This window comes from Myotis brandtii, unplaced genomic scaffold (genome assembly GCF_000412655.1).
Source record: "Myotis brandtii unplaced genomic scaffold, ASM41265v1 scaffold397, whole genome shotgun sequence".
Taxonomy (NCBI): domain Eukaryota; kingdom Metazoa; phylum Chordata; class Mammalia; order Chiroptera; family Vespertilionidae; genus Myotis; species Myotis brandtii.
The window spans coordinates 3,926,017-3,940,569 of record NW_005365229.1 but is presented as its reverse complement, the minus strand read 5'-3'; the positions used below and the strand labels follow the sequence as shown (position 1 = coordinate 3,940,569).

The 14,553-nt window shown below is 48.2% G+C and overlaps 1 protein-coding gene across 10 annotated transcripts in view; it reads left to right on the top strand.

Annotated features, from left to right (window-relative positions):
- LOC102252331 (chromosome unknown open reading frame, human C16orf96) overlaps positions 1-14,553 on the top strand; it is a 49,444-nt gene that overhangs the window by 32,056 nt on the left and 2,835 nt on the right. For 6 of the 10 annotated variants that reach the window (XM_014545119.1, XM_014545117.1, XM_014545116.1 and 3 more), the window contains 7 exons: positions 3,028-3,102; positions 3,541-3,705; positions 5,483-5,601; positions 6,314-6,376; positions 8,619-8,711; positions 9,171-9,306; positions 9,428-9,530. In XM_014545119.1, coding sequence (XP_014400605.1) covers positions 3,028-3,102; positions 3,541-3,705; positions 5,483-5,601; positions 6,314-6,376; positions 8,619-8,711; positions 9,171-9,306; positions 9,428-9,530 — 754 coding nt within the window. Of the gene's footprint in view, positions 1-3,027; positions 3,103-3,540; positions 3,706-5,482; positions 5,602-6,313; positions 6,377-8,618; positions 8,716-9,170; positions 9,307-9,427; positions 9,531-14,553 lie in introns of those variants that run through there. The other 4 variants (XM_014545122.1, XM_014545121.1, XM_014545123.1 and 1 more) reach the window with 3 other exon arrangements.

Sequence of the window (14,553 nt, the reverse complement as noted above, 5' to 3'; positions counted from 1 at the left end):
GCGGGTGCACACGTACAGTGTGATTGAAACTTCATGGCCCATGCACAGAAGTCGGTTTTTGGCCTGGGCGATCTATTTTGAAGAAGTACTGTTGATATTTGGCTCTGTTGACTAATGAGTTTGCTGACCACTGGCCTAGACAGTGTCCCTCTCTTTTTTTTTAATTGATTTCAGAGAGGAAGGGAGAGGGAGAGAGAGATAGAAACATCAATGATGAGATAGAATCATTGATCGGCTGCCTCCTGCACACCCCCTACTGAGGACCGAGCCTGCAACCCTGGCATGTGCCTTAACTGGAATCAAACCCGGGACCCTTCAGTCCACAGGCTGACACTCTATCCACTCAGCCAAACCAGCTAGGGCAACAGTGTCCCTCTTGTTAACCACTGGGTCACCCACCTCTAGAAGGATGCCTGGCATAGAGTGAAGGCTCAAAACGTGCTGAAAGAATCAAATGAATCAGAGGATTTCTTGCACCAACTGTTACATTCATAACTTTCCCCCTAAACAACCTTCTTTCTGACCGAACAGTGCCAAGAGGCCTTTCTGGAACAGCGGAGTTGCTGACATGGAAAGTATGGAAATGATACAGAACCCTTACCAGGGGCTCACTCCACCAGACACATTCTCCATGAGCCTGATGGGTTCTGACTGCTGAGCTGGACCTCAGGACCAGTCCAGTCTGTGACTTGTCCCAGACATTTGGAGAAGTCATTCCCAAAGTAGAAAGAGAAAAAATTCCAAACACAACCAACTTGGGGTGGTTTCCATGGGAGCTTCTGATTACCAGTCAGGGGGCTATTGGTGGGATGCGTTAGGATGCAGGGGGCAAAAGGGAGAGGACCCACACAGGGCAACTCAGAAAAAGAAATCATACACGGGGAGCCAGTTCCCCGCTTAAGTGCAGGTGGGAGGGATAGGTTCTGGACTGTGTGTGGACAGAGGAGACTAGGGTAATAGGATCAGACCTTGTGAGTACCCAGATCAGTAACATCAGCTCCTGACAATGCTGGGCCCTCTTTTTGTCACTGCTTCAAAGAGGCCAGATTGCCATGTCCTAAGGATATATTGATGCCCTTCCTCAATGGAGATGAGCCAGTTCATTCAACATGTCTGATGTGTACCCAGCACTATGCCCTGCCCTGCACGAGGGGAGGAAGGGTCATAGTATCTGTCTCCAAGTAGTCATTGCTCATTGAGAGAAACTCCAGAGGATGAGGCCCAACCAAACAGCACCAGATGGAGCAAGGCAGTCTTTGTCTTGACTACCTTCTTGTCCTGTGTGCCAACGAGAAAAAATTAATTGCTTATAAAAGTTAACCCTTGAAGGACCTGGAAGAGCAGGGCTTGGTATACAACACATATTAAATATGTCTTAAATGAACATGTGCAAGAGATCAGCAGCCCCTGTTGAGTCCTTCCAGTAGAGAAATTAGGGCATACAGACACATCTGGGATAGGTGTTACTGCTTTACCTGGATGTCTGCGAGAAAGTGTTATGAACATGACAGGTGATGTTCTTTATTCATTGAGTCATTCAGCCAATCTTACTGAGCCTTCACTCTGCACCAGGCACCCTTCCAAGGCCTGGTGATGCAGCAGTCAACAAGACAGACACCATCTAGGCCAGGGGTGGGCAAACTTTTTGACTCGAGGGCCACAATGGGTTCTTAAACTGGACCGGAGGGCCAGAACAAAAGCATGGATGGAGTGTTTGTGTGAACTAATATAAATTCAAAGTAAACATCATTACTTAAAAGGGTACGGTCTTTTTTTTTTTTTAGTTTTATTCATTTCAAACGGGCCAATTTTGCCCACGGCTGATCTAGGCTCTTCTGTATTTGGTAATAAACAGTGATATTGGTGATTTTAATCAAAGTATAATTTATGCACAGTAAAATACCCAAGTTTTAAGTATAAGAGGTGAATTAATTTTTGCCTATTACACACCCATATCACTACCACCCAATCAAGATACAGCAGGAAAATAAGTGAGAACAGAACTTTTTTTTTTTTTTTTGACTCTCTGGAAAACATTACTTCCCTTTGCAAGTGGATGTGATGGAGCTTTGCATTAATTAGAACTCGGTTCAACTGCGAATAACATGAACTCCCAGATAACTGACTGAAACAAGGTGACAGAAAAACAAGGAAGTCAGAAATGATTGGTCTAGAGCTGGTCTAGAATTCCATGGTGTGTGACTTCCATTCACAAGGTCACCTCAAGCTCCAAGGTGGCTGCTGGTCTCTAGAAATTAATTCTGCATTCAAGCCAGCAGTGAATAAGACATCTATCCACTTCTATTTTTACCCCAGTGGTCACACCAAGCTGTAAGGGAGGCTATGAAATGTAGTCATGATTCTGGGAGGTCAGATGCCAGCTAAAAGTTGGAGGTTCTGTTGCTAAGGATGAGAGGAAGACAAGATAGGAAGGAAGAAGTAGAAGCCTATTTTCTGCTTTGGAGGAAAAGTGACCTCAGCCTCTGGGGACATGGCCCAGTGGGTGTGAGGCTCTTCCCAACCAGGTCAGCGCTGCTGCCTCATAGGAGAGTTCAGTAAGTGGAGAGAGGGCAGAAGTAATGGAGAGAGTAGAGTCATGGGAAAGGGAAAGAAGGAGTTTTCCTTTGACAATGGGATACAGTATGTGATATGTAAGTGCTTGGCTGATGAATAGACGGCAGTTCTTACTGGGACCTCATTACAGATCAGAAGAGAGGAACTTGTCCTAAACATCTAAGGAGCCAAAGCATTGGTTTATGTTTTCCTGCCTTAGGTCTGCCTCCCTGTGCAGCAAAGTTGCCATGTCTGCCTCCAAGAGGACAACTTTTCCCAAGTCTCACATTTCTTCCCTTCTAATCTGGGCACCAGGCACCCAGGAGCCCAAGCCTTCCCGTGTGCCCACCCTACCTGCTGTCCACCTGGTCTCATGGTCCCTTCTTAGCACCACAGCAAGGGTAGAGGTGAGAGGTGGATATTATCCTCAGGGATTCCAGGGATGACTGACATGCCCTTTGCTTCTTTTCTTAGGTTCTCCAATCTCAAATAACAAACCTAGACACGATCAAGGCAGACAAAAGTGCGATGGAGCAGGAGTTAAAAGAGGTGAGTGAGCAGATTCCTCTCCCCCTCCTGCTCCCTCATCCTGAGCCCCAGCTCTCCCACCCAGGGAAATGGAATCATCGAGCCAAGACAAAACCTGGCAGGGTGACTTCAGAGTCTCCCTCCACCTTGATTCACATGGAAAGGCTGGGGACACTTCTCAGAAGTTGTCCCATCAACTCCTATTTTCAGTGCTTCAGGTTAGTGACAATTTGTTATATGAACTTAAAAATCACTCACCAACTCTGTCATAGGAAAACCTTAGCTTAGATCTGATGATTGTCTTTGAGCCAACATAGACCCCAGGATTGAATTTAAGCCAAGGCTACATGTCCAGGGTCCCAAACTTGAAAAAAATTGACCAAAATGATCTGATCTCCCCCAGCTTCTCCTTGCTCCCACCCCAGCAGCTCTGCCTCTCTGAGTCCCTTCTCTCTCTAGAAAGCTGACAAGAGCATCCTGGCAGCCAAGGCAAGCCGGGTTGATCTGGACAGGGTGGCAACGGAGCTGAACGACATGATTCAGGGCATACTATTGAGGGTCGTGTCCCAAGAGGATGACTGGAAGAAGACTTTGGAGCAGCTCAGCAAGGACATGGGCAGCAAGGTGGGTTTCCCTGTATCAGTTATCACTTGTTATGTAACAAATTACCCTGTACTTTAGCAGTTTAAACCAACAAACATTTAGTTTCTGAAGGTCAAGAATTTGGGAGCTGCTTAGCTGGATGGCTCAGGGTCTCCCATAAAGATGCTGTCATCTGAAGGTTTGACTGGGGCCAGAGGAGCCGCTTCCAAGATGGCCCCCTCACATGGCTGTGGGCAAGACTCCACACTTCCTCACCACATGAACTCCTTCTTAGGGCTGCTCAAGTGGCCTCACACCATTGCAGTTGACTTCCCCTAGAATGAGTGACCCAAGGGAGCAAGACAGATGTAGCTTCTACATTTATCAGCTAGAAATCTGTGAATAGCTTTCCTTCATCAACTTGAGCTGATTACCCTGAAATATGGTTCTTTCAGGAAAGACAGAAAAATGATGAATTGTTTCCTTTAGTGATCAGTTTTCAGGACAATATATCGATGGAAATGCCCACATCCCAAAACATGGTGGCAATTGAGAGTTTCTATTTTTCTTTTTTTATTTCTTCTTTGTGAGTGTAACTGTGAATCATGAATTTTTATTATTTAATTCACTCAGTCAATTAAGTTACTATTTATTTTGTCACTCGCATGGTCTCATCTTTGGCCTGTGGGCTAGCTCCTGAGTCCTTTGACTTAACCTTCTGTCATCAGATAACTGTCTTGTTTTCTTAAATGACAAGAGGTCACAGGCTTATTGTCAACATTCCCTTCATGTGACCTGAGTCAGCTATATCTCCTATGGAGTCCTGGTTCCTTTTAGTGGGCATTGGTGTTTAGAGACCAGAATCTGGGTACTGGAAGGAACACTGTAAAAATTCAGAAGTCCCACTGTGGAAAACAGTCTGGCAGTTTTTAGACATAGAATTACCATACCAGTCAGCATTTCCACTCCTAGGTATCTACCCAAAAGAAATGAAAACTTATGTCTATGTACAAACTTGTACAAGAATGTTCATAGCAGCATTATAGTTGCTAAAAAGTGAAAACACAAAAGTCCATCAGTGGGTGAATGGATAAACAATATATAGTTTAGCCATAAAATTAAATGTTATTCAGCCATAAAAGGGAATGCTACAACCTGAATAAGCCTTGAAAACAGTATGCTCAGGGAAAGAAGTCAGACAAAAAGGCCACAGGTTGTGTGATTCCATTTAAGTGAAATGTTCAAAATAGGCGAATCTATAGAGACAGAAAGTAGGTTAGTGGTTACCTACCCCTAGAGATCTGGGGGGAAGTGAGGGGTGACTGCTAATGGGTATGAGGTTTCTTTGGGAGTGATGAAAATGTTCTAAAATTGTTGTGGTGATGATTGCACAACTCTGTGAATATATTCAAAGCCATTGAATGTATACAAGTACTTTGCACTCAGTAAATGTGTTGAATGTATGAATATTAGTTGTTTGGGGACCATTGGGAGGAATGTTTCTCGGGCCTGCAGGCCTGTAGTTAAGCATAGGGTTGGTTTTATCATTTGGAGGCAGGAACTGATGGTGTTTCTTTGCCGTGGCTGCTGGGAAGTTCACTTGGCAGCTCCCCTCTAGCATTAGCGTGCATTAGGGGTATGAACCTTAACCCAAGCTTTGTCAGGTCCCTCTCCTTAACCACCTCACTTTTTTCTGTTTAATCTTGTTAGGCTCGATGTCACTTTGCAGGTTACTGCAAATCCTTTTCTGGAGTGAAGCAGCATGTGAATTAATTGACTAAACACTCTCCCCCCCCCCGCCCCCCTTTGGTTGTTCCAGCTGAACAACAAGGATTTGGACAGTCTAAAGAAAGACATAAATGAGGTCTGGCATATAGTCAACAAGCTGCTAATTGAAGGCCTCCGATTCGACCCTGACAGTGCCGCCGGCTTTAGGAAGTGAGCCCCTCCTGGGGAGGGGTGGAGCTTGTGAAGGCTGGGGGACCCTCTGTCTGGGGAGGGAACGAGAGGGGGATCCCAGGGGATTCTAGAAGCAAGAATTTCAGACCTGTGGACTTGGGGAGAGGGGGCGGTACTTCCCAGCTGGGTGTGGAAAGGGGTTGGGATGAGGCCTGAGAGCACCCAGGCGCTCAGAGGTGGCAGCTCTGGCCTTGGCTGGCAGAGGGACTCAGGAGCACATCTGCTCCAAAGCTCTTTTGCCACAAATGAGGAGTTCAGAGAGGGAAGGAGACATGTAAGTAAAGCCTGGGTGGATCTGGGAACAGAGCCAGGTCCCCTACCTCCATCGAGACAGACACCCAGACAATGAGGGTTCCTGTCCTCAGATCACCCCTCATGCCCCAAATGTCTACTGTGATGGTTAGCTTTCCAGAAGGTCTCTGGTTTTAAAGACCTCCATTATGTTTAGGGCAGGAAGATGCACTACACACACTTTTATTCCCCCCCTTCTGCCCCAGGAGGCCACAAATGGGGGTCAGCAGGGGCCAGCAAAGCCAAACTGAGCAGGGCCAAGCCAGTGGGTGTAGGATATGAGGGTTAGTCCTGGCCCTGAGGCATAGACAGACCTGCAGCCTCCCCAAACACTGCCTGGGAAAGGGGCAGCACGCAGGCCTGACTGGGGTGCCACAGCTGATGAATGGATGTCTTCCAGGAAACTGTTTGAGCGGGTGAAATGCATTTCCTGTGACCGGCCGGTGGAGATGATGACTGGCCCGTGAGTATAGTCACCAGGGGGCATCTGTGCCCGCCCTCTCTCTTCTGGACAAACAGAAAGACACACATACTCACTCTATGTGCCTGCGGTGTTCTAGAAACATCCTTTATATGCACATCCACATACATGTTTTGTAGACATCATTTCATTTGCTCCCTGTCCCTGGGCAGGCCACCATCATCCCTTCCTTTCTTCATCAGCCCTGTCTGGTGCCCACTGATCCAGGGACTGGGTCAACTCCAAAAGAAAAATAATGGAAGGAAACTATAGGGAAAAGCAAAACTTTGTGGGACTTTTTTGCATGGATTTTTATGGTCTAGTTATTTATTGAGGTGAAATTCACATAACATAAAGTTAACCATTTTAAAGTGAGTGATTCAGTGGCATTTGGTTCATTTACCATAATATGCAACCACCACTTTTAATCCCAAAATATTTTTATCATCCCAAAAGGAAACCCCAGACCTATTAAGCAGTCACTCCTATTGCCCCCTCCCCATAGCCCCTGACAACCTTGAATCTACTTCTGTCTGTGGGTTTGCCTGTTCTGGACACTTCATAGAAATGGAATCATACAACATGTTGTCTCTTGTGTTTGGCTTCTTCCACTGAGCATTGTTTTTGAGGTTCATCCACATTGTAGCATGTGCCAGCACTTCATTCCTTTTTGTGACTGAATAATAACCCATTGTATGGATAGAACACATATTGTTGATCCATTTATACATTGATGGACATATGGGTTGTTTCCACCTTTTAGCCTTTATGAAAACATATATTTGTTTGAACACCTGTTTCCAATTCTTTTGGATATAAACCTGGGAGTGGAAGTGCTGGGTTATATGGTAACTCTATGGTTAACTTTTTGAGGAGCCACCAAACAATACTCTAACATGGTTTAAGAGCCAGGATCTTGTAGTGCCCATTGGCACTACAAGATCTCCCCGTGTTAGTCAGGTCCTGGTGACCCTTGAAGCTCATCAACACCCAGTCCAAGTTCATGGAGGGGGCTGTGGAGCTTTATCCAGAATTTTTCTTTCAAACAACAGGTATCTAATTACAGTATTCTTTTTATTTATTTTTTGTTAATCCTCACCCGAGGATATTTTTTCATTGATTTTTAGAGAGAGTGGAAGGGAGGAGGAGGAGGAGGAGATGGAGAGAGAGAAACATCCATGGGAGAGAGACGCATCGATTGGTTGCCTCCCACACATGCCCCAACATGGGCCATGGATCAAGCCTGCAACCCAGGTACATGCCCTTGACTGGAATTGAACCTAGGATTTTTTTTTTTTTTTTTTTAATTGATTTTTTACAGAGAGGAAGGGAGAGAGATAGAGAGTTAGAAACATCGATCAGCTGCCTCCTGCACACCCCCCACTGGGGAGGTGCCCGCAACCCAGGTACATGCCCTTGACCGGAATCGAACCTGGGACCTTTCAGTCCGCAGGCCGATGCTCTATCCACTGAGCCAAACCGGTTTTGGCTGAACCTAGGATTCTTTAATCTGTGGGCCAACACTCTATCGACTGAACCAAACTGGCTAGGACTATTTTTTAAATTATTTTTTTTTTTGTTAATCCTCATGGGAGGATATTTTTTTCATTAATTTTTAGAGCAAGTGGAAGGGAAGGAGGGGGATGAGAGGAGGGGGGAGAAAAAGAAAAACATTGATGTGAGAGAGATACAGCTATTGGTTGCCTCCCACACACACCCTGACCAGGGTTGGGTATTGAACATGCAACCCAGGTACGTGCCCTTGACCCAGAACCACACCGAGAAGCTGTGGTGCTCAGGCCAACACTCTAACCACTGGGAACACTGGCCAGGGCTGTTTTACTTTATTTTTACTTTTATTGAGGTTGAATACACATAACATAAATGAACCATTTTAGAGAGAACAGTCCAGTGGCAGTTTGAATATTGACACTGTTGTGCAGCCACCACCTTTAGTTCCAGAATATTTCCATCACCCCAGAAGGAAACCCCTTACCCATTCACTTGTCACTCCCATTCTCCTTCCCCCCAGGCTCTGGCCACCTCCAGTCTGTGTTTGGTTTTTCCTTTTATAATTGGAACAATTGTTTTTTTATGACTTAGAAAGATTTTCAGGGTTCCCCAGAGCCCTTGTAGGGCAGCCTCATTTCAGGCCAAGTTTGAGGGTGGCTTCTGGGAGGAGGTAGGAACCCAGTGCCCTCTGCTGGCCACATATGCCTTCCACCGAGCTCTTGTTCTCCAACAGACATCTCATCACCATCCGCAAAGCCCACCTGCTGTCCAGGATTCGGCCATCTAGTGCCAACAGCTATGAGTACCTGCAGCGGCAACAGATGAGGTGAGCAGACTGGGGGTCTGCCCCATGGAGGTCACTCAGGACCCAGGATCCCTGCAGAAACCTAAACTGTAGTCCCAAGATCCAAAGACTATCCCAAAGCATTGCCAGCTATCTGCAAGGGAAACACTCAGGACAGTGGCTAGGGCAACAGACAGGCACGTGAGATGATCACAGAGGAAAGGAATGGACATGTTTATTGGGCATCTATTATGAGTTGGGAAAGGGTTTCTCATTTGAATATCATAATCCCCTATGAACTAGGATGAATATGCCTACTTCCCACTTGCCTGTCTTTATTTACCCACCAGGCCCCAGGCCTGCCTGGCTGCACCACCCAGAATCAGCTGGAAGAAATTCCAGTCTTCTCTTGCTACTGGCCAGGCCTTCAGGGCCTGTCCTTAGGCTCCTTGGGGGCGGAGGGGTCTCTAGGTGGCTGCTGACCCTCCTGCTCTGCCCCAGGGAGCAGCAGCTCCAGAACCTTGGAGACCAGGACTGGCACGGCGGCCCTGGGAATGATGCGAACCTCAAGCTCAAGTCATATAACTTGACAACACTCTATCCCTATGGGGACCCTGATACTTTGGACTATGATACCGTGAGTCAGGTCGCAGCCCGGGTGGTGGGTGACCCCTGGGGAGCCGTGCTCTGTCTGCTGGGCCTCTGTATACTAGAGGCTCAAAGACACTCCCTTACCTGGGGCCCGGGCCCTCCAACAGGCCGAGGTGGACATCCTGGGAGTGGATGGGATCCTGTACAAGGGCCGAATGGAGAACCAGGAAGGCACACAGCCACTGACCAGCGTGGAGAAGGAGCTGGCTGGTGAGGGGCGTCAGGCCTTCCTGGGCACCCCTGCCTGGTGTCCTGGCTTTGCTGGTCAGCATGAGCAAATGCAGGCAGGGTCCAGGGCTGGCACAATTCCTGACTGGGGCGTCTTCACACAGCCACTTGCAAAAATGGGGTCCTAACTGTATGCCAGGCACTCAGCCAGGCGCCAGGGAGACACAGGGGAACAAAATAGATGGTTGTGCCCTGGAGTCTCCACATGAGTAGGAGAAGCAGACCATAAGCAGATAACCGAAGGTGAGGAAGAACAGCTGGCCTGAAGGGATGGCCCTGGTTCTAGGACAGTTGTGACAAAGTGTGCAGGTTTGGGGAAGGATGCTGATGGCCCACCCAAAGATGGGATGCTGGGCTGGTGATGGGAGAATTGTAACAAGGCACACTGGTCCAGGGAGAGGGACTGGATGCTGCCCTGAGGCCTCTGCAGAGGGACTAGGGTTTTACTGGATGAAGGGGTCAAGTGGGAGGAGAGCAATCCAGGTGGAAAAAATAGCAGGTGCAAAGGCCCTGGGGAAGCCAGGCATAGTCAGGCGCTCAGAAAGGTGAGTCCACCTGAGGTGCAGAGATTGGGGTGTGATGAAGAGGATGTGGACAGACTGTGGAGGCCTGTGTTCTAATGTCAAGGATGGGCTAGGATTGGGCTGGGGGAGAGTCTGTCACACTTGTGGAATCAATGCTCTGGTTGCTGCAGTATTGAGGCCCTGGCTCCAACTGGCTTCTCCCAGGGACTCCACCATTTAGCTCCAGCACTATGCCAGCAATACCAAAGGAGTGCCTTCTCTTACTGGGCTTGTGACCGCATCTCCCCAGTCCCTGCCTCCATCTTTGCATGGCCTTCTCTCTGTTATTCTCCTCTTCTGTTTCTTTTAAGGACATGTGTTATTGGATTTAAAGCCCAGCTTAACCTAGGATGCTCTCATCTCAAGATCTTTCACTCAATTAGATCTGCAAAGACTTTTTCTCCAAATAAGGTTACATTCACAGGTCTTTTGAGGGCCACCACTCAACCTATTAAAGGCCCTCCCTCTGGTCCAGGAGGGCAGGCTACCATCTTAAACCCTATGATGTCCCTCATGGAGCAAGGATGTGGCCTGCAGGGTTAACAGCTCCTTTCCAGGTGCCTGGCAGAGGATGCTGTTGGGAGGGGACTCAGGCTGGGCTTCAGGGATCAACAGGCAGGATAATAACAATGGTGGCTAATATCCAACTGGGGAGGCATTGCAGGTAAAGGCAGCCTTGGTGGAGGGACCAGGATAACCTTACATACCTGGCCCTCAACCCCACTCACTCACCAGACAACACTCCTCTCCCTCCAGATGAAAGGGTATGGCTCATTCATTCTCAAGACCCATAAGCAGCAAAGCAGATGGGATCATGATACCTCAACTGCTTTATCCGGCTTAAAGGCAACAAAGTCTAGCATTAAAAAACAATTAGGATCGCCCTGGAGGTGTGCCCAGGTAGTTAGAGCATCGGTCTGTGCACCTAAGGGTCACAGGTTCAATTCCCAGTCAAGGCACATACCTGGGTTGCAGGTTCGATCCCTGGCCCCAGTCAGGGCTCATTCAGATGTTTCTCTCTCTCCCTCTCCTTACCATCCTTCTACTCTCTCTAAAATTCAATGGAAAAAATATCCTTGGGCCCTAGCTGGTTTGGCTCAATGGATAGATAGAGCATTGGCCTTTGGACTGAAAGGTCCCAGGTTCGATTGCGTTCAAGGGCGCATGCCCGGGTTGTGGGCTTGATCCCCAGTAGGGGGTGTGCAGGAGGCAGCCAATCAATGATTCTCTATCATCATTGATGTTTCTCTCTCTCTCTCTCCCTCTCCCTTCCTCTGAAAACAATAATATATTTAAAAAAATATATATCCTTGGGTAAGGATTAACAACAACAACAACAACAAAAATCAATTAGAAGCGTACCTGTGACCAGATCTTTTGATCAGTGTGCTCTTAGCACTCATTTATTTACTCAAAAGAACATTTAATCCAAAACAATTATTATTAAACCTCAACTAGTTGGTGTGAGTCCCTCCCTGGTCCAGCCTGGTCACAGATGCATTCATCTGTTCATCCCAACAATTTCCACTGTATCCTGCTGTGCACTCAGCCTTTGTCAGCCCCACGAGGGGTATCCAGCCAGCCTGTGGCCTGCAGATGCCTGTACTGTGGTCGGGATCTCAGGACAGAGGAACACCTGATCTCCAGTGAGTGATGCTCCCAGCAGGAGGGCAGTGGGCATGCTGAGGCTGGTAGTCAGTAGGCTGGACTTTCAGAGAATCTCCATGGAAGGCTAAGCATGGGCAGGAGTCCGGTAAGAAGCGATGGCAGGGGCACAGAGGCAGAAGGTAGAACTGAGGAAGTAGGAGACTTGTCTCCAGCCTTCACCTTCCCCACCATCTCTGGGTGAACTGCCTAACACACACCCCTGGCCAGGCCCCTCCCCAGTTCAGAGGGACTACTTTAATGAATTATCATAAACTGAGTGGCTTAAAACAACATTTTGTCTTAGTTCTTGAGGTCAGAAATCTGGAACGAATCTTCTGGGCTAAAATCGAGTTGTCAGCAGGGCTGGTTCCTTCTGAGGCTCTGGGGAAGAATCTGTTTCCTTGCTGGTTCTACCTTCTAGAGGCCTCCTCATTCCTTGGCTTGTGGTCCCTTCTTTCATCTTCAGAGGACATCACTCTGACTTTAGCTTCCATTCTCACATCTCCTTCTCTGACTCTGACCCTCCAGCCTCCCTCATAAGGACTCTGTAATCTAGGACTATCTCCCTGTCTCAAAATTTCTTAATTGAGTCACATCTGTAAAGTCCTCTTTGCCACATAAGGTGGTGTATTCATAGATTCGGGGGATTAGGATATGGGCATCTAGGAGGGCATTGTCCTCAGAGTCCAGACTCCTTGGCTGATCTTCAGGGTCCCTTGGCCCCCTTGCCTTCTCCGTCCAATCTCATGGAACTGTTCTCTCGCTCTCTCTCAATGAGCCAAGCTATTCTTGCCTTTGGCCTCTGCCCACACTGTGTGCTCAGCCTGGAACCCCTGGAGAACCTTTCCTATTTGCCAGGGCTCCGTGTTCCCTCCTGTTGGGAAGTTTCCTGGCTTATGCAGAGGTGGGAAAGCTCAGAGAAGAGCCCAGCAGAAGCGGATGTTGGGGTCAGGTAGTGAGTTTGGGTCTGGACATGTAGAGTCCAAGGTTGTGGGGGATGTCAAGGACAGTGCTGGGTCAGCAGCTGGGCTCCCTGGCCTCGCTGTGTCTCCATTTGGAACCTGTACCCTGGGTCCACATCCCTTACCTTGAAAGGAAGCAATTTGACAGTCTTGCTGGTCGGCTTGTTGGCAGGTCCCATCTCTGACTTGGGGAGGGATACAGGTGCCAACTGGGAATCAGAGTGGGAGCCAGGGAGCACCCCTCAGCCAGGCATTGGCTCTTGGGCAGAACCCACCAAGCACACAGGTGGTGGTTCTTAACTCAGGTTCGAGGGACATGACCCAAGCTATGGATCCCAGGGGCTCATGGGCAATCAAGGTGGTGCCAATTGGGTCCTTGAGGTTGTAGGCTCAAGGAATACAAGAGGCTTGGGAGGAAAGGGCATTAACAGAGGAAGAAGGAAAGGAAGGGAGCAGGAAGAGACCCTCAGACAGTGCACAGACTTGATGAAGTCCAGGCCAGCCCAGTGGGGAGCTTCTGAGCAGACAGCCCAGCAGATGGCCAGGCCCTGTGCTCCCGTCATTGGTTGGAAGTGCTAACAGACCCTGAAGGGATAACAGACTCCCAGCTGCTAACAGACCCCAGGAACTAACAAACTCTGAGCTGCTGACTGTCCCAAGGTGCCCAGTACTAACAAACTCTGAGCTGCTAACAGACCCCGGGTACTAACAGACCCTGAGGTGCTAACAGACCCCAAGGTGCTAACAGGTGGAGGCTTTTCACCCCTGTGCTTCCTGCAGCTGACCACCAAGTTCCTTCTTCAAGGAGATCCGTGTGGCACCTCCTGCTGCCACATGGCCCAGGTCATTGCTAAGCCTTCAGTGTCAGGCGTGTTTCAGAAGCCGCTGGGGAAACTCGGTGTAACCAAAATAAAGTTACTGCTCCCTTAGAGTTTTTACTCCATGAGGGATGGTGAAACGTAAATGAATAAGTCATAAGTCAATGAGTAAATAAGATGAACACAGGAACGGGGGGAAGAATGACCAGGGAGTGGTCCCTGTTGAGTGGGTGTCTAAAGGACTCTCTGGGAAGGGACATTTGAGGCAGGAATTGTCAGGACATAGCTGTTCAGGCAGAAGGAACAATTGGTGTCCCGCACAGGAAGGAGCTTGGTGCCCCGTAACTCTTGCCTGTGCCCTGCTTGGCTGCCTACTGGACCTCCCCTCTCCTCTTCATCCCTCCATCTTCGCTCTCATGGCCTCTTCTACTGCACATTCCCGTCCTCTTCTGCAGCGGCCTTTGGTCTGGATTCTGAATGGCCAGTCATAGTGGTTCTTGGGTTCAAAAGTGGAGGATGGAGCCAAACCCAAAAGACCACCTATTGTATAATCCCCCTTCTATGAAACGTCCAGCACAGACAAATCACAGCAACAGAAGGCAGATTAGCAGTTGCTAGGGGCTGGAGAAGAGGGAATGATTGCCTCATGAGCATGGGGTTTCCTGTTGGGGTAATGAAATGTTCTGGAACTAGATGGAGATGATGATTGCACAACCTTGTGAATGAACTTAATGCCACCGAATTGTTTCCCTTAAATGGTTAATTTTATGTTATGTGAATTTTACTTAAAAAAATGCACACATGAGATGAAAGGCAGGAAGATGGGGGTGGGGGCACTATGATGGTCTGGCCCTCAGTGGAGTGGGAAGATCTAAAGAACTGCCAGACATCTAACCTGTAAGTAGTCCTGCCAACATTTCACTGTATCTTAATGCCTCCTCCCGGGCCTTAAGTTACTTTCAAAAAGCCTTTTTCTGATACCTTAGATTTAAGAAGCTCAAGGTGGGGAGGGATG